The sequence below is a fragment of the Mauremys mutica genome, chromosome 7 (genome assembly GCF_020497125.1).
Source record: "Mauremys mutica isolate MM-2020 ecotype Southern chromosome 7, ASM2049712v1, whole genome shotgun sequence".
Taxonomy (NCBI): domain Eukaryota; kingdom Metazoa; phylum Chordata; order Testudines; family Geoemydidae; genus Mauremys; species Mauremys mutica.
In genome coordinates this window covers 106,941,082-106,965,390 of record NC_059078.1, presented here as the reverse complement: position 1 = coordinate 106,965,390, position 24,309 = coordinate 106,941,082, and the positions used below count along the sequence as shown (strand labels likewise).

The window sequence follows — 24,309 nt, the reverse complement described above, 5'->3', positions numbered from 1 at the left end:
CTCTCTCTCTCTCTCTCTCTCTCTCTCTCACTCACACACAGTCTCATTCATATATGCATGAAATTATGGGTGTGTCAAATATATATAAAACATATACACACGCTCGTATTCATATTTCATGTGTTTGAATAATCAAAATGCCTTTGATTTTGTGTAAATGGACCATTTTGTTTCATTAAAAATATAAACGGTATGGAGATGGACTAAGATCTCTTCAAGAAGGTGATGTCTGTTTTTTCTATTAATATTTATGTGCATAAATTATGTATTTTAAGATGTTTTGTAGGTGTGTAGAAGAGATTTAATAGTATTTATTCTTGGCATCTCTCTGATTTTCAGCTTTGGAACAACTACTTCCACCTGGCTGTTGCTTTTCTTACACAAGAATCTCTACAACTGGAGAATTTTTCAAGTGCTAAAAGAGCCAAAATACTTAACAAGTAAGTCCTATTCCCAATATAAAACCATCGGCAAGAACTTGAGGGATTATTAACATAATTTTACTTTGGTTCCGTAGATAAATCTATACAAATTTACACGTAATCGTGATGTAATGAAATGTTGGTTTTAAAACTATGAATCAAATATAGCATATGTTCCTTCCAGTGAATCAAGGTCTGAAATGGCATATGCTGCAGTACGTTCATAGTCAAGACTTTCAGAAGTATGAACATATTCTAAAAGTAGATTCTTTAAAATCCTCTTTAGGTTTGTGCTTATTCTAATCTCATTTCACTTGTATTCTTTATTGCCTAATTCCTAAAGGCCTTTTACAGTGAAAGAGTCAGTGTCACTGTGATACCCCGGAAGAATGTTTTGTTGCATAGCTGCAGACCTGTACGGTTTCCTGGTCAAAAGGGATTACATTGCTACCTCTGGACAGGGAATTTGAACTGTCTGGATTGAAGTTCTAAATTTCACAGCAAATAAAACCTGTCAAAATGAGAAGATACAAAGATTTGGGAACACAGAGGATTTGCCCACTGTATTACTGCCTCCATTTCTTTAAATTTGGGCATAGTGTGCCCTTCCTTCACTGAGCAAGTAAGTTAGAGACAATAAAAATCAATGTAGTGGTTTTAAACAATGTGTGTGGACTCTTTCAATATCCAAATGTTTTTAATAAATTAGTGCAAAAAATCTGGATTTATTTAAATTTTCAACCAAAACACAGCATTAATGGCACACATGCTAGGAAGTTCAATATTATAGTTCCCTCACCACATCTATCTCAGCACCCTTGTGCTTATGTAGTCTTTTGTATCACTGTTAGTTTTGCCTGACAGCAAAGAAGTGCAGTATGTCTGCGTTATGATAAGAGGCAGCATAGCTCAGAGTAGTGCTACTCAACCTATGGGGCATTTCTTTAATTGGTTCATGAAGAACCCCCTTGTGGGTTGGGACGGCTAGGTGAGGGGAGGTAAAGTCCCAGCAAAAATCCAGTGAGAGACCTGGGAAGGGGAAGGAAAGAGCAATTTACACAAGCCCCCTCTACTTTCTGCTAATTTTCCCTCGTGTTCCACCCCAACCCAGCCAAACTAGACCTCCTCCCTTTCGTAATTCTCTGTCCTCCTGCCCACACAGTACTCAGCTGAAGCAAGTAAACCTTTGTTGCTAGGACCTGCAGAGCCAGCTTCACAGCCTTTGAAACCAGTGGTGCCCAGAGTTGAATGCCTTGCTGTTGGGGGACCCTCCTACCCGACAGTCCCCCACTCAGCACCAGCCCTCACCCCAAAATTTCCACAAAATCATGTCATGGCCCAAATCTCAGAGCCCTTTTAGGCTACAACCAGATGGCAGACATAAGTGGTATGGGAGGCAACAGGTAAGGTTCATCATTAGGATTAAATGTGCTCACATTTTTAAGGCTGAATCTTTATTTTAACCAAAGGAAAGATTAAATTACTCCTCCTTGGCATCTAAATCATATTTTTTCCATCTGTCTTCATATGGTTTTCTTGACCTTTTGTCATTTTTGTTGCTCTCCAATTTGTCCACATCTTTCCTGAGATGTGGTCCCCAGAACTGGATACACTATTCCAACTGAGGCCATATCAGCAAGGAGTAGAGCAGAAGAATTACTTCTTGTGTCTTACAACACTGCTGCTGATATATCCCAGAATGCTGTTTGCTTTTTTGCAACAGTGTTGACTCATATTTAGCTTGTGATCCACTGATGATGATATTGATCAGAACTGGACGCAGACCAATCCATGTGGAACCCCACTCAATACGCCTTACCAGCTTGACTGGGAATGGTTTTCCAACCAGTTATGCACCCACCTTATAGTAGCTCCATCTAGGCTATATTTCCCTAGTTTGTTTATGAGAAGATCATGCAAAACAGTATCAAAAACCTTAATGAAGTCAAGATATACCACATCTACCACTTCCCCCCATCCAGAAGGCTTGTTGCCCTGTCAAAGAAAGCCATTAGGTTAGTTTGACATAATTTGTTATTGACAAATCCATGTGACTGTTACTTATCACCTTATTATCTTCTAGGGGTTTGCAAATTAATTGTTTATTTGCTCCATTTTCTCTCTGTGTACTGAAGTTAAGGTGACTTGTCTGTAATTCTCTGGGTTGTCTTTATTCCCTTTTTTATGGATTGGCACTCTATTTGCCCTCTTCCAGTCCTCTGGAATCTCTCCTGTCTTTTATGAGTTTTCTAAGATAATCACCAATGGCTCAGATATCTCGTCAGTCAGCTCCTTGAGTATTCTAGGATGTATTTCATCCGGTTCTGCCAACTTGAAGACATCTAACTTGTCTAATTTTAACTTGTTCTTTCCCTATTTTAGCCTCGGATCGTACCCCATTTACATTGACATTCACTGTATTAGACATCCGATTGCTAATAACTTTTTTGGTGAAAACTGAAGCGAAAAAAGCATTTAGCACTTCTGCCATTTCCACATTTTCTGTTATTGTCTTTCACCCCTTGCTGAATAATGCGCCTACCCTGTCCTTGGTCTTCCTCTGCTTGTAAGGTATTTGTAGAATGTTTTCTTGTTAGTTTAATCTGATTTTGTGCCTTGGCCATTCTAATTTGGTCCCTACATGCTTGTGTTGCTTTTTATATTCATCCTTTGTAATTTGACTTAGTTTCTACTTTGTATAGGACTCTTATTTGAGTTTCAGCATTGAAGATCTCCTGGTTAAGCCAGGATGATCTCTTGTCATATTTCTTATCTTTCCTACACATTGGGACAGTTTGCTCTTATACCCTTAATTATGACTCTTTGAAAAACTGCCAACTCTCTCAAACTATTTTTCCCCTTAGACTTGCTTCCCAGGGGATCTTATCTACCAACTCTCTTCTAAAGTCTGCCTTCTTGAAATCCATTGTCTTTATACTGCTCTTTTTACTCTTACCATTCCTTAGAATCATAAACTCTGTCATTTCATGATTACTTTCACCCAAGCTGCCTGCCACCTTGAAATTCTCAACCAGTTCCTCCCTGTTTGTCAAAATAAAATCTAGAACAACCTCTCCCCTAGTTACTTTCTCCATCTTCTGAAATAAAAAGTTGTCTCCAATGCATTCCAAGAACTTGTTGGATAATCTGTGCCCTGTTGTATTATTTTCCCAACAGATGACTGGGTAACTGAAGTCCCCCATCACCACCAAGTCCTGTGCTTTGGATAATTTTGTTAGTTGTTTAAAAAAAAAAAAGCCTCATCCACCTCTTCTTCCTGGTTAGGTAGTCTACAGTAGATCCCTTCCATGACATCACCCTTGTTTTTTTTTTACCCCTTTTATATTTACCGAGAGACTTTCAACAAGTCTCTTCCTGTTTCCATCTCAACTTCAATGCAAGTGTGTGCATCTTTAATACACAAGACAACACCTACTCGCTTTTTTCCCCTGCCTGTCCTTCCTGAGCAAGCTGTACCCTTCTACACCAGTATTCCAGTCATGTGTATTATCCTGCCAGGTCTCTGTGATTCCAACTATGTCATAGTTGTGATTATTCACTTGTATTTCTAGTTCTTTCTGTTTATTCCCCATACTTCTTGCATTAGTATACAGACATCTGAGATACAGATTTCATTTCCCCTCTGTGTTCCCTGTTGTCTCTCCTTTGTCCCTGCTATGTCCCTGCTTTGTGCCTATGACACCCCCCCCCAAATTCTGACCCATCACCCAGGTCTCCGTGTTTTTGATTTACCTATGGGCTTTTGTTTCCTGTCCTCACAGAGCCTAGTTTAAAGCTTGTCTCAGCAGATTAGCCAATCTGTATCCAAAAATACTCTTCCCCTTCCTCGATAGATGGACCCCATCTACACTCAGCAGTTTTTTCCCAGAACAAGATCCTGTGGTCAATGAAGGCAAAATCCTCCTCACAACACCATTTGCACAACCATCCATTCACTTCCAGGATGCATCTCTCTCTGCCTGAGCCCTTACCTTTGATATTGGTGTTCAAGCTCTAATTCGCCCCACCATGATGTTCGAGACACTTGCTTTGGAACCTTTGCTTTATTTGACCATTAAAACATCATTTGTAATCACTGTGTGTATACAGACATCTAAGATATTGATTTGTGTTCCCTGTTGTCTCCCCTTTGTCCCTGTGATAGCTCTGTAGGAAGAAGTCTTGTAGTGTAAATCTGGCCTTACAGTGACAGCCATCTCCTGAATGTTGTAAAAACATTTCCTCTCTATAGGATCTCTGCCAAGACCACAAGTTAGCATTAGTGAGCACATTGCCTAAATATTGAAAGCTGCATATGTGGTAGATGTTTGAGGCCATTTTCAGAAGGCAAATCCTTTGTGTCATAAGAGGGTGGGCTTTACTGTATTAAGAGGTCTGTTTTCTTAATCTTAGTATTATACAGTCTTGTACTAAGGCATGAAAACTATGTAGCCGCTGAAAGAATGTAGTTGTAGCAATTAGGTATCTAAATAATGACGTTCAACCACCTACCAGACAGATGCACTTAAAACCCCCGCCAATCCCTCTCTCCACCCAAAATCTCTCAAAGCCCAAAATGTTCACAAACCACTCAAAGAACCCAATGAGATCAGCTGTAGCTGCATAGGCAAGCATATCACAGCAGAGGAGTGCTGTGATTTCCTGGAGTGTAGTGTCTCATGCCACCAGCACCATTTGAGCATTATTTATTCCAAGAAGCATGATAATTATGCTTAGATAACCATGCCTCAAGATTTGCCTTACTGCAGTCTGAAAAAATCTGGGTAGTTTACATTTTTTATACAGGCTGAAGTTTTCAAAGGTTCCTAAGAGATTTGGACACCCAATTTGCAGCAAAATCAATACATCTGAAGAAGTGGGTTTTTTACCCACAAAAGCTTATGCCCAAATAAATCTGTTAGTTCTTAAGGTGCCACCAGACTCCTCCTTGTTTTTGTGGATACAAACTAACATGGCTACCCCTCTGATACTTAGGGGACATCTACACTACCTGCCGGATCCGCGGGTAGCGATCGATCTGTCAGGGATCGATTTATCACGTGTAGTGTAGACATGATAAATCGATCCCCGATCACTCTCCCGTCAACTGCTGAACTCCAGCTTGGCGAGAAGCGGAAGCAAAGTCGATGGGGGAGTGGCTGCCGTCAATCCCGCGCCGCAAGGACGCAAAATAAGTGATTCTAAGTTGATCTAAGATTCATTGACTTCAGCTATGGTATTCTCGGAGCTGAAGTTGCGTATCTTAGATTGATCCCCGCCAGTGTAGACCAGGCATTAGTCAAATCAATGGAAATTGGATATCCAGATCCCCATGTGATAGCTTTGAAATCTGAACCATTTTGTGTGTGTGTGTATGTATAATTATGTATGCACACATACACTACAGAGAATATATGATGGGGTGGTATTTTATGGACATGAGTTTTGGGATGCTGATATTAGTTATGAGAGGTGGAGTCACAGCTGAGTAATGTAGATGACCCACAAACTCATGTTAATAAAACCTTCATACCACGCTATTGTGTATTCTCTATGTGCCACATACATTACAGCTATTTTACTGTAGTAAACTCAGAGTTTTAATTTGTTTTTATTGGGACTGTTTTGTCATATCCCTGTGTGAGAAAAGCTAGGTTATTAACCTGGAGTCCAAATTACAGGGCTATAAAAATCTCTAAAATGAACCTGAGAGGTTTTTTTTAAAAAACCTGGAAATGGTACAGCCTTAAAATCCATAATCTCATACCCTTCCAGGGCTAGATGGGAGTGTTGACCCCACTGAGGAGGCTGGGTGCCTTCCTGTGTCTGGCCCCGCTGGGCTGTAAGATAAGAGAATTCAAAATCATGACATTTTTATGTATAGAAAGGTAATTACTGGTGTAGGACTGAATATTACACATCCCAAGCCTCAGGCAAGGGTAACTTTAAGAGGAGGAAATGCTTCTCTGACAGGCTGAGGATTTTGTAATTTTTTGTTTTTTTGTTTTTTACTTTTAATATATGTGTCTGAAGCTGTTTGGGAGAGTGGGGATTGAATATTAGAATAAGTCCCAGGCAGCTAGCTTAGTGGGTAGATAATATGGTCATAGACATATAGTAAATTATATTTAATTCTCACATACCCAGGCAATTGCACATACCTTTCCAAGTTGTTATATGGATATCACCTTCACATTATATATTTGTCTCTCTGTGTCTTTGTTTATTTATTTAAATTGTGAAAGTGTCTGTGTATATATGTGTGTGTATATATATGCACATTTATAAGGTACATATGCATCATGTATGTAGAGGTAATACTGGCATGATAAATTGTGTATGTATATAATGTTTATACATTCACAAAATTAAATCTGTGTGTGTGCGTGCATATAGACATGTAAATTTCCTGTATCCATCCATGAAACAGTAGGAGATTCAAGGAGTAAAGAGCAGGGAGAATTTGGGAGGTGGTTGGACTGGAAATGCCTTATATTTTAATCTCGGAGGAAGAGATTGTGAATGAGATTGTTCACCCACCCATATAAGGTGAGAACCTTATAAGGGTTTCTTTTTCCACCAACCTGTGCTATACACTGCACTATGGAGGAAATGTAAGAGATCAACAGACTTTCACCATATTCTTCATGTCTGAGAATAAAAGTAAATAGACCAGGACTTGGACAAGACTAGTTATTAAAATTTGCTGATTTATAAAACTCTGTGATAATGGTTTTACAAATTATAATTTTATTAGAATTAGATTTGTCTAGGCAATAAAATGAGAGAGGAAATTGCTCAGCAACCAATAAAGTCATGGGTCTTGAAGCATAAGATTTTATTTACTTGTGTAACAAATATCACTCCTACTCAGCTGGGATTTTATGTGTGTTAAATAGCAGCAGATATTTTTAAAAATACAGTAGAATCTCTTTAACCCACACTAATATCAGGGAGACCTTTGCCAGTTACCAAATGTTGTGATTTTGCTAATATGAGAAAAGCAATGTTTTAAAAAATGTATGCTTCACCAAGCAAATATATTCCAGGAACTCACTAAGGCCCTGATCCAGCCCCGATCAAAATCAGTGGGAAGCTTTACATTGATTTCTGGGAGCTGGATTAGGCCCCGATCTTCATTACTGTAGAGGGGCTCCATGATAGTTTGCTAAGTAGTGAGTATTGGGGTGGGATATGAAGCGTTAGTGCCATCAGCCCCGTTTCAGGACATCACTGCTTCCCAGCATAAACTTCAAATCCAAAAATCCCAAATGATTGTGGCTTTGTGCTGGTGACGGTAGTGTGTAAGATGTTGTGATGTTTCTCATTTCATTTGCTAGGACAATCTATGTATGCTAAGAATATGTATAAAAATAAAATATCTTTTAGGCTGTAAAGGTGTGCAGTATGCTTTCTCCCACCATTAGAGACTGAAAAACGGAAAATACTTTTATTAATCTACACAACCACCCCCATGGTCCCAAAGGACAGTTATGTAATATGCAGATATGGCAAAGAGAGATTCCCGCAGGTGACTCATTTGTGTGCTCTCTTTTGTAGAAATCGCAATATATTTCCTTCAAGGGAGAGCTAGTAGTGTAGAGATTAAAACCCAGGCCTGGGAGCCGGAGCTCCTGACTGTGCTACCATGCTTCTTCTGGGTGGCTTAAACCACTGTCTGTTTTAGAGTACTAAATGAAAGGTGCTAAATGTATTATTAGTATAAGTTGGTATTTTGGAATTTTAGGGATCTTAAGAATTTTTAAATGCTACTCAAATTGTCATGTCCAATTCATTTTGCCTACTGCCATTTATAAAGAAATGTGTTCTTTTTTTAGGTATGGTGACATGAGGAGGCAAATTGGTTTTGAGATCAGAGACATGTGGTATAACCTAGGTGAGTAGTCAGAGCACTTCTTGTTTTGATCACTCATTTTGTGTGTATATTCATTTAAAACTACATGGCATTTTAAAAAAAACTTTCCTAAAATAATGGAAAAGTCACGCACTCAGAATTCAAGTAATGCCAGAGTTGAAGTTTCCCATGCAAGCTTAATTAAGTCTTTTATTACATGATTACACAGTATTTTTTCCACAGTACTCTCGCCTCACATAAGATAGTTAATGGCAACCGTTCAATAATTGTTTTATCCTCATCTGTGTACATGATCCTGTCACTGGAGACTATATCATAATTCATATGCACAAGGGGCAGAATGAAAGTTGCCGACTAACAATTCTGGTTGACAGTGGTAGTTCAGTTCTCTGTGGCTGTGACCAACAACTCAATAAAGTTGAGTTTCATGTGTCCTCTACAGGCTCATGTTGCTGTGTGATGGTATAAAGGGTGAAGCTGCCCGACCAGCCTCAGTTCCTTCTTGCCTCCCATGATTGGTAGTGGGATTGTGTTGACTTGCTTTCCAAGTGTTCTCCCTTTCAGATTTTTTGTATATAGTTATAGTGCGCTTGGCATAGTTAATAGAGATTTTCAATATGTTTCATTTATTTATTTATTTTAGATATTTAATGTTACTTAGAGCAGTGGTTCTCAACCAGAGTTAATCGCTATAAATTTCTTTAGTTAATCGCATGAGTTAACTGCAATTAATCGACAGGCCAAGTAGAAAGGTTTGTTCTACTGCTGGCCTGCAGTTTTGTATCTCAAATCAGCAAGCCTTGTTCCGCAGCAATGTCCTTAAATTCATGGACAAATTACCAGAAGGTTCCAGGCAGGAATTTCAGACTGTATTGAAGGATGGCAAGCTTGGGGCTAGGACCACTCTTCAAGCTGTGTTGGATACAACAGCTAGAGCCATAGCATCTGCAGTAATGATGCACAAATGTTCATGGCTTCCATCATCAGTTTTTCCTCATGAGTTCTAGCAGACTATACATAATCTCTCCTTTGAGGGTAACCCTCTTATCTCAGCAGGCTGACAAGAAACTTCATAGTCTTTGGGGATTTATACACTTCTGCCTAAAGAAATACAATTCCGCCCTCAAACATACCAATGATGTTAGTCATTCATGTGTAAGCACCCTGACTAGCCTAGGAAGAAGGGGAGAATCATAGGAGGAGACCTCTACCTCCTCACTTTCCTTTTTCTGATGGTGTTTCTAGGCAGCCCAATAATGCCAAGCAGTCGGGGTTGAGGGCAGTTTACATCACACCAGTTTCTCCTACCCCTGTGTTTTCCAACAGAGTATCCTACTTCCTATGTGCTTGGACCCATATTATCACAGATCAATGGGTTCTAAGCACTGTAAAATTGGGGATACATCCTTCCATTTATTTCAGTCTTTCCCTCCTATCCCTCCTTCCTCATCTCTCTTCAGACACCACTCTCATGAAACTGTCCTCCTCCCAGAGATGCAGTTTGTTCTCCATTTGGAAGCTGTAGAGGAGGTTCCTGCCCTCCACCAAAGAGGATTTTATTCACTTTACTTCCTGACCTCAAAGGCAAATGAAGGCCTAAGATCCATTCTAGATCTGTGAAGAACTGAACAAATATATAAATAAAATAAGTTTGTGTATGGTCACCCTAACCTCTATTATCCCCTTCTTGAATCGCAGTAACATTGCCCTCAACTTGAGGGATGCATATTTCCATGTGGCTCTCCATCAAAGCCACTGGAGATTCCTAAGATTTTTGCTCAACTATTTCCATTATCAATTTACAGTCCTGCCATTTGGCCTATCCACAGCCTCGCAAGTATTTAAAAAATGCATGGCAGTGGTGGCTGTGTTCCTCAGAAAAACAGGAGTACATGTACACATAGCTGAAAAACTGGTTGGTGAGAGGTTGGTCCAAGAGCCAGGTAGAATTCAAGGTGCTTGAGTTCCAGTTCTTAACAGATCTGGACATATTATGTCCCCAAGTGGTGGAACCTATCCCTCCCTGGGATTTAAATCTTGTGTTATCAAGGATGATGGGTCCACCCTTTGAATCAATAGCTACTTGCTCTTTCCTTTATCTATCCATGACAGTGGTGGTTTTGATAGCAATTACCCCTGCGAGAAGAATGGGGAGTTACAAGCTTTGGTAGCCGACCCTTCCCACACAGTCTTTTATAAGGACAATGTGTATTTATGCCTGCATCCAAAAAATTTTACTGAAGTAGTGTTGGACTTCCTCCTCAGTCAAATGATATACTTATCTACTTTCTTTTCTAAGCCTCATTCTCATAAGGATGAAGAGAGATTCCATACCTTAGATATCAGAAGGGTGTTAGCTTTTTACTTGGTCAGGCCTTGTTTTGGTCCTCATCTCAACTGTTCATGGCAGTTGCAGACAGGATGAAGGGCCTCCCATCTCCACTCGGAGGATTTTGTCATGGATTTCCTCCTGCCAACATAACCCCACCAACCAGAGTGATAGCACACTCCACTACATCTCAAGCAACTACTGCAGCTTATCTGGCTCAAGTGCCTATATTAGACATTTGTAAGGCTGCAACTTGGTCATTGGTACATACCTTTGTGACTCATTGTGCCATTTCTCAGCATTCCTGAAAAGACAGCAAATTTGGACAAATAGTCCTTCAGTCATTGTTCAGATAGACTCAAGTCCCACCTCCAAGTGACTCACAAGAAATTCAATCTGAAGTAGAATGGACATGTGCAACACATATCAAAGAACAACAGTTACAGAACAGATCAGTAACTGTTTTTTCTGTGTGGCTACTTCAGAATGATGTAGGACAGTCAGCAGGGCCTGGAGCATGCACAACGCATTTGAAATTTTCAGAAAATTAAGGCACATTGTACAAGTTCTGCTGTGCATGTACAAATGGTAATATTCCTTGGGTATAACGTTAGCCATAGCTGGATGGAATTTCACAGGGAAAGCAGAAGATATCACTGTGACTCTAGGACTCTCCACCTGCCAAATTACAAGTTCTTGGCCCAAACTTTGGAGGCACTAGAGCTGTTCAGAAAATTATCAGATTTTTTTAAATTAGCAAAATACACCTATTTTACACTAACTTCATTCTCAGAAATATCTAAACCACTTTTGCTGACATTTTAAAAAATAGTGCAGCATATATAAAGAAAGAAAGAGTGCATATTTATGTGACATGGGGGAAGTGTTCCCATTCACTCTGTTGCAGGGCTATGTAGTGATGGAAAAAGAGGCCTTTTTGAGAACAGCTGAATTCTCTTTTTATTAAAGGTGTCTTTAGTGAATTAGTGGCTGGAGACCAAAATAAAGCAAAGTACACAATAATATATGACTTGACAGACAGATAGCAAAATCAATATTACTTTCCCTTATGTCAGGTCAGCAAAGTCAGTCTCTGTCAGTTTTCATCGAAATCTTCTTTCACTGTTCTAACCTTAAGGCTATTTATTTATCTATTATTTATTTTACTAATTTCTACAGCATCTATTGCTGAGGCAATATTTAAACCTCTGTGCATCCCCAGAAATTTACAAAATTAAAGGTAAAATCTACATCTTTATATACACACATCCTTTACCTGTGTGTAGCCTATGGGCGCCCAGATTGTCCATCCATCTGATTGTTATTTCAAGGCAGAATGAAATGTTCCCTTTGAGATGTATGTTTGCACCAACCATGCACAGCCCTTTTAAAATGTTCAAATTAGTGCAGGCCAATAGCTCTGTGACTCATTTCCCTCCCCCCTTTTAAATAAAGATAGTGGGACTGTGAATTGGGACTCTTAGTATCTACTCCTGTCACTGACTCTGGGTGACCTTTGGTATGTCACCCAATTGCTTTGTGCCTCCTGTAAAATGGGTATTATAATACTTACCTGCCTCACAGAGCTGTTGTGAGGCTCTGATTATTTATTATTTCTGCTTGATCCTTAGCTGCAACATAGTGTAGATGAGCACACTATTATTATTAATTTATTCTGGAGTTTCACATGTTAGGTGACTTGGCAAACTGTTGTTTTTTTCCCCCAACAAAAGGGGGAGGAGAAAATTAACTATCAGGTAAGAAAATCGATCCCATTCCAACTAGCACTTTGCACCCTCCATTGAAGAGAAATCTTTCCTCATCCCACCTCGCTCTTATTACTGATGGAAAAAGTATTCTGGTAATGCTTATTCCCTGGCTCTGCATTACTTGCATATATTTCAGAGCAAAGATTAAGAATACTGAATTACCACTGGTAATAAACAGATTCCTGTTATTACTGATACTTTTATGTCTGACAGTGTTTATTACACTGAATAGTCAAATCACTGTTGCATACGGCTCAGAAACAAAATCAGAAGTGAAAAGTTATCATTTCTGCATGTCCTTGAACAAGTTTATGACGTTATTCTATCATTGTACAAAAAATATGATGAAACCAAGTAGCTGTGACTTTTGATATCCAAAAATAAATGACAAGGTTCAGACTGGAAATTTCCCATTTTATCTTGTCAGTTTATGACTGCAAATATTGTGATTAAGGCTTCATATCTTTGGAGCTCCGTAGCCCAGAGCAGGTGCAAAGCAACTGTGGCATACTTCATATTCCTCGGTGAAGATCGGTACAAGGCAAAGGCACAGGGCTTTTTTAAAATTACTTAAAGAATACCAGAAATATCCAGCTTTTCACCATATATTACTATTGCGGTGTCCATGTCAATACACGGATAGCAAAAAAAAAAAAACTCTTGTGCTAGAAAGCAGCATCATGTACATTTCAACACAATTCAAATATTTGTAATAGTCTAGGAGTATAATCTTTGTTGAAGCCTGTTTGGTTGTTTAAGAGTCTGTATAAAAAAGAACTCCAGACAGATAATTTAATTATACCATTTGGGTCCTGGCTACCTGAGAGAGAATTTCTCCCCTGGTACGACACAGTGACAGCTTTGATCACTGGGGCTCATGAGCGAACAGCACTCTAACTTAAAGGCTGGGGGCTTAAACCAAAAAGTTTGAAGTAGTAAAAAAAAAAAAATTTAGAGAAAAAACATAAAACATAATAGGTTGTAATTTAATCAAGGGTGTCAACAGTTTTCTGTTGTGTGTACGTCAGGGGTTGATCCAAGTCCCACTGATTTCTGTGGTCGTTACAGACCCTCTTTTGTTCCCATTATTCCCATCAGTGAGAGGTTTTGCCATTGATTTTAGTAGAAGCAGGTTTAGGCACCATATGTATGTTTGAGCAAACTGTCTCCGACACACAGGGAAAATTACAAGATGTGAGAGGTGCTCTTTAATTGGGCCACAACTTCATTAACTTAACTCATTAGGGAACTATCGAGCAATAACTCGTACAGTGCAGGTCATCACTGCTTCCTCACTTGTCCAAAACTGGTCCCAGCCCATTGCTGGGATCCCACCACCCGCTCCTTGCATAAGGGTTAAGTTCCTGGCAAAGGAGGGTGTCTCCTCTACCAGCTCCCGTTTATTTACTGTGGAATGAGTATCTGCACTGAATACCTATCACCTGTCAAGTTGTGACAGCTTGTATTGAACCTCCTGACCTGCTCAGCCATTTCCTGGAGCTGTTGTGGGGGAGGCAAAGAAAATCACCGTTCTCAGGCCAGTCTAGCAGGGAGGAAAAAATTCCTTCTCGGTCCCAAAAAAGGCAACTAGGGCAATACCCACAGGAGACTCCCCCAAAAAAACAAAAAACGGGTTCAACTCTGAATCCCTTGGTGGCAGAGTGGGTGCTGCTGCTCTGGATGTGAGAGAGAGCTCCGACCTTTTGTCTGCAGGGGGCAATGGCTTATCTGAGTCCCTCTGGCCAGCCCTAGCAATCTGAAGGAACCCTTAAAGGAGCCACACCACCTTCCCACATAACCAGAGAAAGCCACACTGCCTTTGAGGTTGCAGAGGTTGCATTCTATAGTGTAGTTGCTGCTTTGAAAGAACTTAAATGGGGTTTTTTTTAGTGTTGGCAAATATGTTCCTTTGGCTTAAGTGACAGAGGCCTTACAGTCTGCTGAATCTGCATGCCCAGGGCTCTAACTCTGGCTCTGCAGCTATATGTTTGTCTTCTTATGGCCTTTACATTATTAATGTTGGAATCAATTTATAAGGCTCATTTTGAACCCCTCGTCATTTTTTAAAAGTGTCAAGCATTCAGAATATTTTTACGGCTCAGTTTTACTGACAAGCAGACTGTTTGTCTTCTGAACATTTTTTAATAAATTAAATGCTTTTTGAGATATAAAGGGTTTTTAAATGTCCCCTTTTTCAAATTTTTGCAAAGTATCTAATGTTTCCTTGTGCCTCTTGACCTGGTGAATGAAATCACAGTACAACTTAACAGTTGAAATATATTATTATTACTACTCACTATCCAGTAGTGCCCAAAGGTTGCAATCACAGAGGGGTCCCATAATGCTATAGAAATGAACAGGAAGACATCTGTCTCTAAGGTCTAGGAAGAGAGGTGACACACCAAGGGTTGGAAGAAAGTGATACAATAAAGCATATTTGAAACGTAGGAAGACTTGGACATTGGTTCACATGTGATGCAGTTTTGAGGGTCAAGAATAATGAAATGTTAAAGAAATTCTAATTATTTGAAAACTAGACCTTGATCCCACTCTCAATAAAGCTGATGGAGGAAAAAAATAATGAAAATATTTTTAATGTTGACATCTGAACTAAACAGGGCTACCTTTCAAACTTGAAACTCCCTAGGATATAGCAAAATTACTGCTATTTCTGCATTCCCCATCAGTGTGCTAGTCACATATAGATCCAGCAGTTCACCCCAATACTTGATGTCAAGAAAGGTATCTTGACAGAGATGTTAATTTTGTTGGAGGGAAAGTCAAGGTCAAAAATAGACCTGAACTTTGAGTCTAACACAAATAGAAGTAATTATATTTACCATTTTCTGAATTAGTCATACATGCTCAGATCTGACCCCAAGTGAGGTATGAAATTATTAAAATATTATTCAATGATATTGTGACCCAAATTAAAATGTAGTGTAAGCCGTGGAGATGAGGAAAAACACATAACTATCTAATATCTTCCATGTCTTATTTTTGGTACAATTAATTTATTATCTATCATAAGGCACTACGCTGAAAGCACTCTAAAAGAGGCAGTGCATACTATAGCAAAGCAGAGGCCAAAATAAAGCACAAATTTACATGCTGTTTAACAACAAATGTTGTTTCACTATAGTTTTAAAGCAGCTGCACATTATATTACCTTGCCAAAGACAAGAGTCTTAAATTTTCTTCCAAACTGGTCACATTTTGAATCTGTATATGGGAGCTCTCACGCTTCAGAAAAAAAACACCTGTGAATTCATTGTTCACTTGTTTATCTCGGGATATGCTTTGTATGTGACAGACAGCTGGAGTAGATGCTGTTGGGTCCCAGAATAAGATTGTTTCCTTGTATATTTTGTCTGTAACATTTTATATCGTGGCACAACAGTGCATTGGATCATGTTGTCATGGCAAATACACATGTGTATTTCTATACATGACTGATATACTGAAATACATCATATAGTATATAATTTTAGTTATGGTTAGAAGGGTGTCAGTAAGAGGCTTAAACCTGCTTCCATTTGAACAGTTTGCTCACATCTTACTGGACAAGCCAAAATATCTATTTTTCCTTGTGTAATGTAGATTTGGGGTAATGATGAGGATTAGTTAACATTTTCATTTGCTGTATCCTGATTTTTTGTGGTCCTCTTCAACTCCCCTGTATTTAAGAATCTACTTTGTCTCTTAAATCTCAGGTGGGTACAGTAGCTCTGATTCGTGAGGCAATATGCTTAGCATGCAAAACAGGAGCATGCTGACTCCACAGTTCTTACAGATTATTGTACTTGTTTTTCCATGCAGCATAGAGTGTAAATTCTGGTGGGAGCCACCTACATACTCTGCAGATGAGGTGAAGAGCTAAACAGGCTTCAAATAGCAGATGAAATTATACAAAATTATACAAATAATTTTAATATTTTTGCTAATCACTCTTACTCCCCTTTCCCCGCATGTTCTTCTCTTTTATTTCACTTGCTGAAAACCTCCCCTGTCCTCATTGATTTTAAAACTCTGTTGATTATTGCCTGTGAGAGAGGATTAGTGTGAATATAATACACTCTAAATAACAAAAGGACTGAATACTTAACAGCAGCAATTTCCCTAGATTTTGCTGATACCTGTAAAGGACCTGAACTTATGAGGTGTAGAGCAAGTCCTGAGTGTGCCCACAGCTCCCATAAATGTCAGCACTTTGTATGAGATGCTCAGCACTTTGTATGAGGAGCTCAGCATCTCATAGGATTGGACTCAAAGCTGCATAGTCAAGATATGTAGCTGTTGGTCACTCAGTTGAGATGTTGTGTGACTTTCTGTTTGGGCAGAAACAATATATTCTGTTACAGAAAAGGAAGAGTAATCAAAAATTTTAAATGCATTATTTTTTAAATTTGCTATTTTTCACATCTAGCCCTCAAAAGATAGTAGTTATTCTTTGCTATGTATCTTTAAGCTTGGAGCAATGAAAAACTCATTGTGACAGATAGAGAACTTCATGACATTGATGTTGCGTCTGACAAATAACTTTGTCACTATCATTTGTTCTCTGAAATATTGGCTCTGACACTTTTCAGGCATGATACAAGAAAACTATCACCTGAGAGGCTGAAGGTAATAGCATTGAAAAAAAAGAATAGAATAGAAAACTTCACAACTTTTACTTGCATTCTCCTCAAAAACATTCAGCATTGGCAGGGTCAGTGTTGTCAAACACTAACCGATCTCATGCAAACATGCTAATAAGATTTTAGCTATATCATAGAATCATCTACTCTAACCCGCTGCCAAGATGCAGGATTTGTTGTGTCTTCACCATCCAAGACAGATGGCTATCCAGCCTCTTTTTGAAAACCTCCAATGAAAGAGCTTGCATGACTTCCCTAGGCAGTGTCTTCTATTGTCCTACTGTTCTTACAGTTAGAAAGTTTTCCTGAGGTATAATCTAAATCTGCTATGCTATAATTTTGAACCCATTGCCTCTTGTCCTGCCCTCTGTGGAAAGAGAACATTTTTTCGATCTTTTTTATAGCCATCTTTCAAGTATTTGAAGACTGTTAACATGTTCCCCCACCCTTAATCTCCTCTTTTCCAAACTAAACATACCCAGTTCCTTCAGCCTTTGCTCATATGGCTTTCATTCCATCTTTGTCGCCCGCCTCTGAATCCTTTCCAGTTTCTCTACATCCTTTCTAAACAGTGGTGACCAAAATTGAACACAGTACTCCAGCTGAGGCCTAACCAGTGCCAAATACAAAGGTCCTATCACCTCTTATGACTTTCTATGTCTCTGCTAATGCAACCCAAAATTGCATTTCCTTTTTTTGCGACCGCGCATTGCATTGACTCATGTTGATGCTGTGATCCACCACAACTCCCAGATCCTTCTCAGCAGTGCTGCTTTCGAGCCAATTATCTCCCATTCTGTATTTGTGCATTTGGTGTGTCTTCCCTAAGGATACATCTATACTACCCACCAGAACGGTGGGTAGTGTTCGATGTATTGAGGATCGATTTATCGCGTCTCATCTGGACACGATAAATCGATCCGCTAATCGATGCCCATACTCCACCTCGGCAGAAGGAGTAAGTGGCGTCAACGGGGGAGCCGCGCTAGGCGACTCACCGCCGTGAGGACGGCCAGGTAAGTCTAAGATACTTCGACTTCAGCTACCTGAATAGCGTAGCTGAAGTTGCGTATCTTAGTTCGACCCCGCCCGCTAGTGTAGCCCAGGCCTAAGTGTAGCTCCTTACATTTGTCTTTGTTGAATTTCATTTTGTTGTCTATAGCCAGTTCTCCAATTTATCAAGATCACTTTAAATTTTGGCTCTGTCCTCCAAAGTGTTTGCAACCCCCCAGAGCTTTGTGTCATGTGCAAATCTGCTCTCTATTCCTACATCCAGGTCATTAATAAAGATGTCAAATAATACCAGCCCCAGAACAGATCTCTGTGGGAACCCTACTTGAAACCTCCTTCCAATCTGACATCCTTCCATTAATAGTTACTCTTTGTTGGTGTTTGTTTAACCAATTATGTATTCAGTTAATGGTAGTTCTACTTAGCCTGCGTTTCTCCAACTTGCTTATGAGAATGTCATGTGGGACTGTCTCAAAAGCCTTGCTAAAGTCCAGGTATATTATGTCCACTACATTCTCCCTATTCACCAAACCCGTTATCTTGTCAAAGAAGTAAATCAAGCTGGTTTGGCATGATTTGTTTTTAAGTAAATCCATGCTGGCTGCTAGTGATCATCCCTTCATCCTCCAGGTATATCTAAAGTTCTGCCATTGCTGCTTTCAATTAAAATTCTCAATCAAGAAAGCAAATAAAGCAACGTATTTGTTGAAAAAAATAAAATGATTATAATGTTGCTATCTTGTTACTAAGGATTTTCTTCTTGATCACCTCATGTATTAAATGATCTTATGTTAATGTTAATTGCAATCACAACTAAAATTGGTAATGAATATGAATACTATCTCAGTGATTACTACTGTAATCTTATGAAGACAAGCATGTTAATAAATACACTGTATTACATACTGCTCCGTGGTTGTATGTGTGTGAAATTTCAGATTAGGTGAATTCATAATATACCGTGCATTTTTCTTGCATATAGATATTACATTTAATTTAAAAATCAATAGGATATACTAATGTTTTTTAGTGTTCCATGCATTATACAGTATTATAATACACTGGATCTTATTAGCAACTTCCATACAGGGATGTCACAGCACTTTACAAATATTAAGAGATTAAGTGTCACAACACTCCTCTAAATTAGGTAATCATTATTTACCCCAATTCACAGCTGTGGAAACTAAGGCCTAGAGAGGTTATGTGATTTTTTTCAGAGTCACACCAGGAAATCTATTGCTGAGATTGGACTATATATTCGCCCACCCAGCACCCCCAAATCTGTCTTGCATTTCATTTACTGTGCACGATATCCATTCTTACTTCCTTAATATTATAGAATAGATAATTCATTGAATAGATAATCTCTATTGTTAGCCAATGCTGCTTACAGTAACTAGATGTTTTTAGTTCAATGGTCTAATTTTTCTAAGTATTCAAGTTACTGTTAAGAATTAACTTACTTTCTGAATCTGTGAGGGGGAAGAATTTGGGGAGGCACAGTTTCCATTTGGGAAGAAAAATGTAAAATAAAATTAGCCAGTCAAACCAACTCTGGAAGAAAGAAGACATAATCTAGATCTGGCTTAGATGTAGTTTCATATCTTGAGGCTGTAAGTATGCAGTCATAATGACATTTTGATAGAGTGTTACATTTTGTAACACTGGGAAACATACGGAATTTTAAATAATTTAAAATAGGCTTCCCCCCCCTCTTCCATCCTATTTGCATGATGTAACTCAAGTACTTAATATGTAATATGGATGTGTGTGAATTTGTTTGATTTATGGAAGTCTAGCAAGCTCTGGTTTGGTTCTCTCTTTTACTGTTAGCCTTAAGAACAGAGTTCACGTCTCTTTCTGAGGGTTAGTGACTTACATTAGGACATAAACTGCACTTCAGAAATTGAGGCCAAAATCAAGAAATGCATTCTTATGCTCAGGATATTCAAAGTTTATTCTCTGCGTCATTTTTTAAGGTAATCTTGTAGCACTGTTGGTGGCTTTTCATTAATTCTGAAGTACATTTTCCCCCCTAAAGGTCAACATAAGATCAAATTCATCCCAGAAATGGTTGGGCCTATGTTGGAAATGACACTGATTCCTGAAACTGAGCTTCGGAAAGCTACGATCCCAATATTCTTTGACATGATGCAGTGCGAGTTTCATTCTACCAGAAGCTTCCAAATGGTAAGCATTGTTTAGCTACAAATACTTTAGTGATCCAAGGACCTTTTGATGCCCACTGGTAAAAGGCACAGAGATGCATAGCGTTACAGTGATCCTCAGGGTTCACCAAAAGAGGTCATGTAAGATCTCAAAGAAAGCATGTGTCACCCTGATCATTATGGCCATTAAGAAATATATGTGGAGATAATGTGTAAGGAGTTATGTGTGTATACTTAAAACTATGTTCTTAAGTCCTTGTAGATAAACACAGGTTGCTCAGAGGTAGCATGCATTGAGAAAGACTTCTCCAGACAGGAGGTGGGAGACACTTATCCCCCTGGTTGATGAATGTGTATTGTGTATCTTACAATGGAAGTCTATTGTCATATTGAGACAAAGCTAATGAATATACTGCAGGAAAACACAAAAACAATAGGGATTATCCTATCTGAGTAAAGACAATGAATTTTAAAGGAATAATTAAGGGTATGGAGGTACACTTGGCATCCTTCATTTTGGAAGACAAGCTACTAGTGGACTTGATTTTATGAAAGGAGGATCTCAGCCATCTTGGTTGAAAACTCTAGGAAAAGGACTTTGGGGTGTGCTAATCTGTAGGAGACAGGATAATGTCTTGTGAGTTAAGTTTAGGCTCTAAAAAGTTTCTTATAATTTTGTTTTTCATGTAACCATTTGTTTCCAGTATTCATTCTTGCTATTATTTGAATGTCTGTTCTTTGATAATAAATGTATTCCTGTTTTCATTATAAATATATCTTGAGTATTGAATGTTAATCAGTGTGATGATCTTGAGCTGAATCTAGTCATCTGGTGAGTACTAATCCATTGGGAGCAGAGAATATGAGAGTTTTGTGAGTGTTCAGTTGATAAGGGGCTGGGCGCTTCAGAGGGACACTTGGGGTCAGGAAGGAATTTGCCCCCAGGTCAGATTGGCAGAGACCCTGGGGGTTTTCGCTTTCCTCTGCAGCATGCAGCACAAGTCACACAGGTTTAACCTAGTGTAAATGGTGGATTCTCTGTAACTTGAAGTCTTTAATTCATGATTTGAGGACTTCAGTAACTCAGCCAGAGGCGAGGGAGTCTATTACAAGAGTGGGTGGGTGAGGTTCCGTGACCTGCAATGAGTTGGTCAGATTAGAAAGATGATCAAGATGGTTCCTTCTGACCTTAGAGTCTATGAGGACTCAGGAGTTGGTGTGTGCCTATCACTAACCTGTACAGAGATAGCAAGGACTGGAAGGTGGTGCTTGTGTTGCCAAAAGCTGATGGAGTCAGGGAGCTGGTTCACAGCAGGCACAGACAAGACTTTCTCCACTAAGGGCACGTGGTTGTGACTCTGGATACCCTGGGGAAGCATCACAATGAGTAAGCACAATTGTAACCTGGTTACAAATACTAAATTTTGTTTTACATCTCTTTGGTACAATTACAGATAAGTTCATTTTCTATAACTTTTAAGTGGCTGTAATATGTTCAGCATAAATGGTTTTAACTCTTTTTTGTTGAAACTTGTTTTTCACAAAGCAAGTGAAACCTTTCTTTATGCTACAAAGGCAGATGTTTTAATTCTGCACTGTCACTCAAAAAAAGAGGCTGCATACTGAGCTAAATTAGATTAAGAAATTTTGAACATAGTACAAAGGAAAATAGGAAGCCAAAATTAACTGTGTAGTGTATTGTTTTAGTCTCTCTCATAATTATGATGGTCTTTACCATGATTGTGACGTCAAAATAATGTCTCATATACTGTATATGAGTACTGTAAATAGCATTTTGAAATGTTATCCTCTGGAGCAGAGGTGGAAATCTTCCTGCAACCATGTGAAATCTTGGCCTGCCATCTTCAGTGTTTGAAAGATTAGTGCAGTGATAGCAAAAAATATCTTGACAGCACTCTCTTTGTACCTTCAATCTGTTCTTTGAAACCATATTTTAAATAGGAAATATGTGAGTGTACATTACAGGCAAGTATCTTTGAGACCAAAGTATTGTTTTTATATGTGAAAACATGAAGATTAGCAGTACTTTTAATATTGAGCAAAAGAACTTAGATTCCTGTGGCCTGGATCCTTAGCTGGTGTAAATCAGCACAGCTTCATGGAAGTCAGTGGCGGTATGCCAATTTATGTCAGCTGGGGATCTATCCCTATGAATTTTACAATGTGTTCTGAATCGAAATGGGCAACATTTTTTGACCAAAACTTTTTTGGGTAAAAAATGCAGCTGTGGCGACGACACTGAAACATTTCATGAATTTGTGTTGATTTTGCTAAATTCTTTCAATTGGGAGGAAAAAACTAAAAGAAAAAAACAAAAAAAATATTCATTTTTAAAATTAAATATTCTGATTTTTTACTTGAAAAAACTTTTGTTTGAAATTTCCTTTTTTTTATTTTGAAAACATTTTATTTGACCTGAAGCTATTTTTTTTCAACTTCCTGATTCACAAAAAAAAAATTAGAATAAATTTTTGGTTTGACCTGACTTATGAGAATTTCCAGCAAACCATAAATCCTTTTATTGCCCAACTCTGTTCTGAAGCTCTAAGTTTGTTTTTAACCATTTGTTCATTTAAATTGAGGTTTGTGTTTCTTGTCTGGCTGTACCGAAAGAAGGACAGGAGACATTTGACGTGGGTTTAATCAGGCCGCAACTTTATTATTAGATGTCTGGGAACACCCAGCAGATAAAAGTGAACAGTGCAGGTAACCCCATGTTTATTCTGTAATTCCCTGGAGGGCTTTTACCAATGCCCCCTCTTTTTCATCCTGTTTCAGACTGCTCTGTGTAAAAGGGAGGCTTCAGGCCCTGGGCTGCCCCTTTTAAGCCCTGCATTCCTAGGGATGAGCCAGCAACCACACCGACCCCTTTTGCAACAGTTTTCATCTTTGACCCTCCATAAAGCACTGTTCCCTTCACTCGGCCAGCCAGCCAAATATGCCCCCCGCCCCCTGCTTAAAGGTGCAGGGTGGTCATTGGATGGGAACTAATCTAATTCTGTGCAGGACTTATTTTTCATAAGTTAATATTCATAACGAGCTTCTAACATATCTGTAGCCAAAATAAATGAATGTCTACAAGGAATGAGTTAAACATATAAAACATGACTAGCTGTATTAATTTTCAGTTGCATTGCAATGAAAGAGGAACTTTTGATTCAATTCAATTTCAATAATCAGTTTTTATATTTATCTCTGATATTATTGTAGTAATAAGTAACGTACGGTGTAGTATGTTAATGTTGTGTGTAACTTTGCCATAATAAAAAGTAACTAAATAAAAACCTGAAGTGCTCAATGAGATACCATTTACACATTCTCATGTCAGATGCTTACTTTTGTTACTTTTTTTTTTTTTATTTGTGTAACTATATAGATCATGAACTATATAAGGATGGCATTATAGTTTAATTTATGGCCCTATATTTCTTTGCATAGAATAGTCTGGTGATTTTAATAGATGAACAACTTAAATATTTAGTGTAAACTTCCTTCCCTTTTTGAGAAGAATTATGCCTCATGCTTAAACCACAGATGTTTTGGATTTTAGATAGAAATATTCCATATATTTATAGCCTTGTGTCACAACAGCTTGCTTCATTATGAATACAACATTATCATAACATATAATGCATATGTATATCTAACAGAAAATTTGTCCGTCCATTGTTTTATAGAATCATAGAATCATAGAATTCAAGATCAGAAGGGACCATTATGATCATCTAGTCTGACCTTCTGCAAGATGCAGGCCACATAAGCCGATCCACCCACTCCTTAAGCAAGCGACCCCTGCCCCATGCTTCGGAGGAAGGCGAAAAACCTCCAGGGCCACTGCCAATCTACCCTGGAGGAAAATTCCTTCCCGACCCCAAATATGGCGGTCAGCTGAACCCCGAGCATGCGGGCAAGACTCTCCAGCCATACCCTCTGGAAAAAGGCTAACAATATCCTATCATTGACCCATTGTACTAATTACCAGTGTGGCACTTAATTGACCTATTGACTAAGCCTGTTATCCTATCATACCATCTCCTCCATAAACTTATCTAGCTTAATCTTAAAGTCAT

General features: G+C 38.7%; 1 protein-coding gene across 2 annotated transcripts in view; it reads left to right on the top strand.

The window, feature by feature from the left end:
- The window catches only part of DOCK1 (dedicator of cytokinesis 1), a 561,291-nt gene that overhangs the window by 402,485 nt on the left and 134,497 nt on the right, over positions 1-24,309 (top strand). For both annotated transcript variants that reach the window (XM_045023408.1, XM_045023406.1), the window contains exons 31-33: positions 340-440; positions 8,261-8,319; positions 20,092-20,240. In XM_045023408.1, coding sequence (XP_044879343.1) covers positions 340-440; positions 8,261-8,319; positions 20,092-20,240 — 309 coding nt within the window. The remainder of the gene's footprint in view (positions 1-339; positions 441-8,260; positions 8,320-20,091; positions 20,241-24,309) is intronic.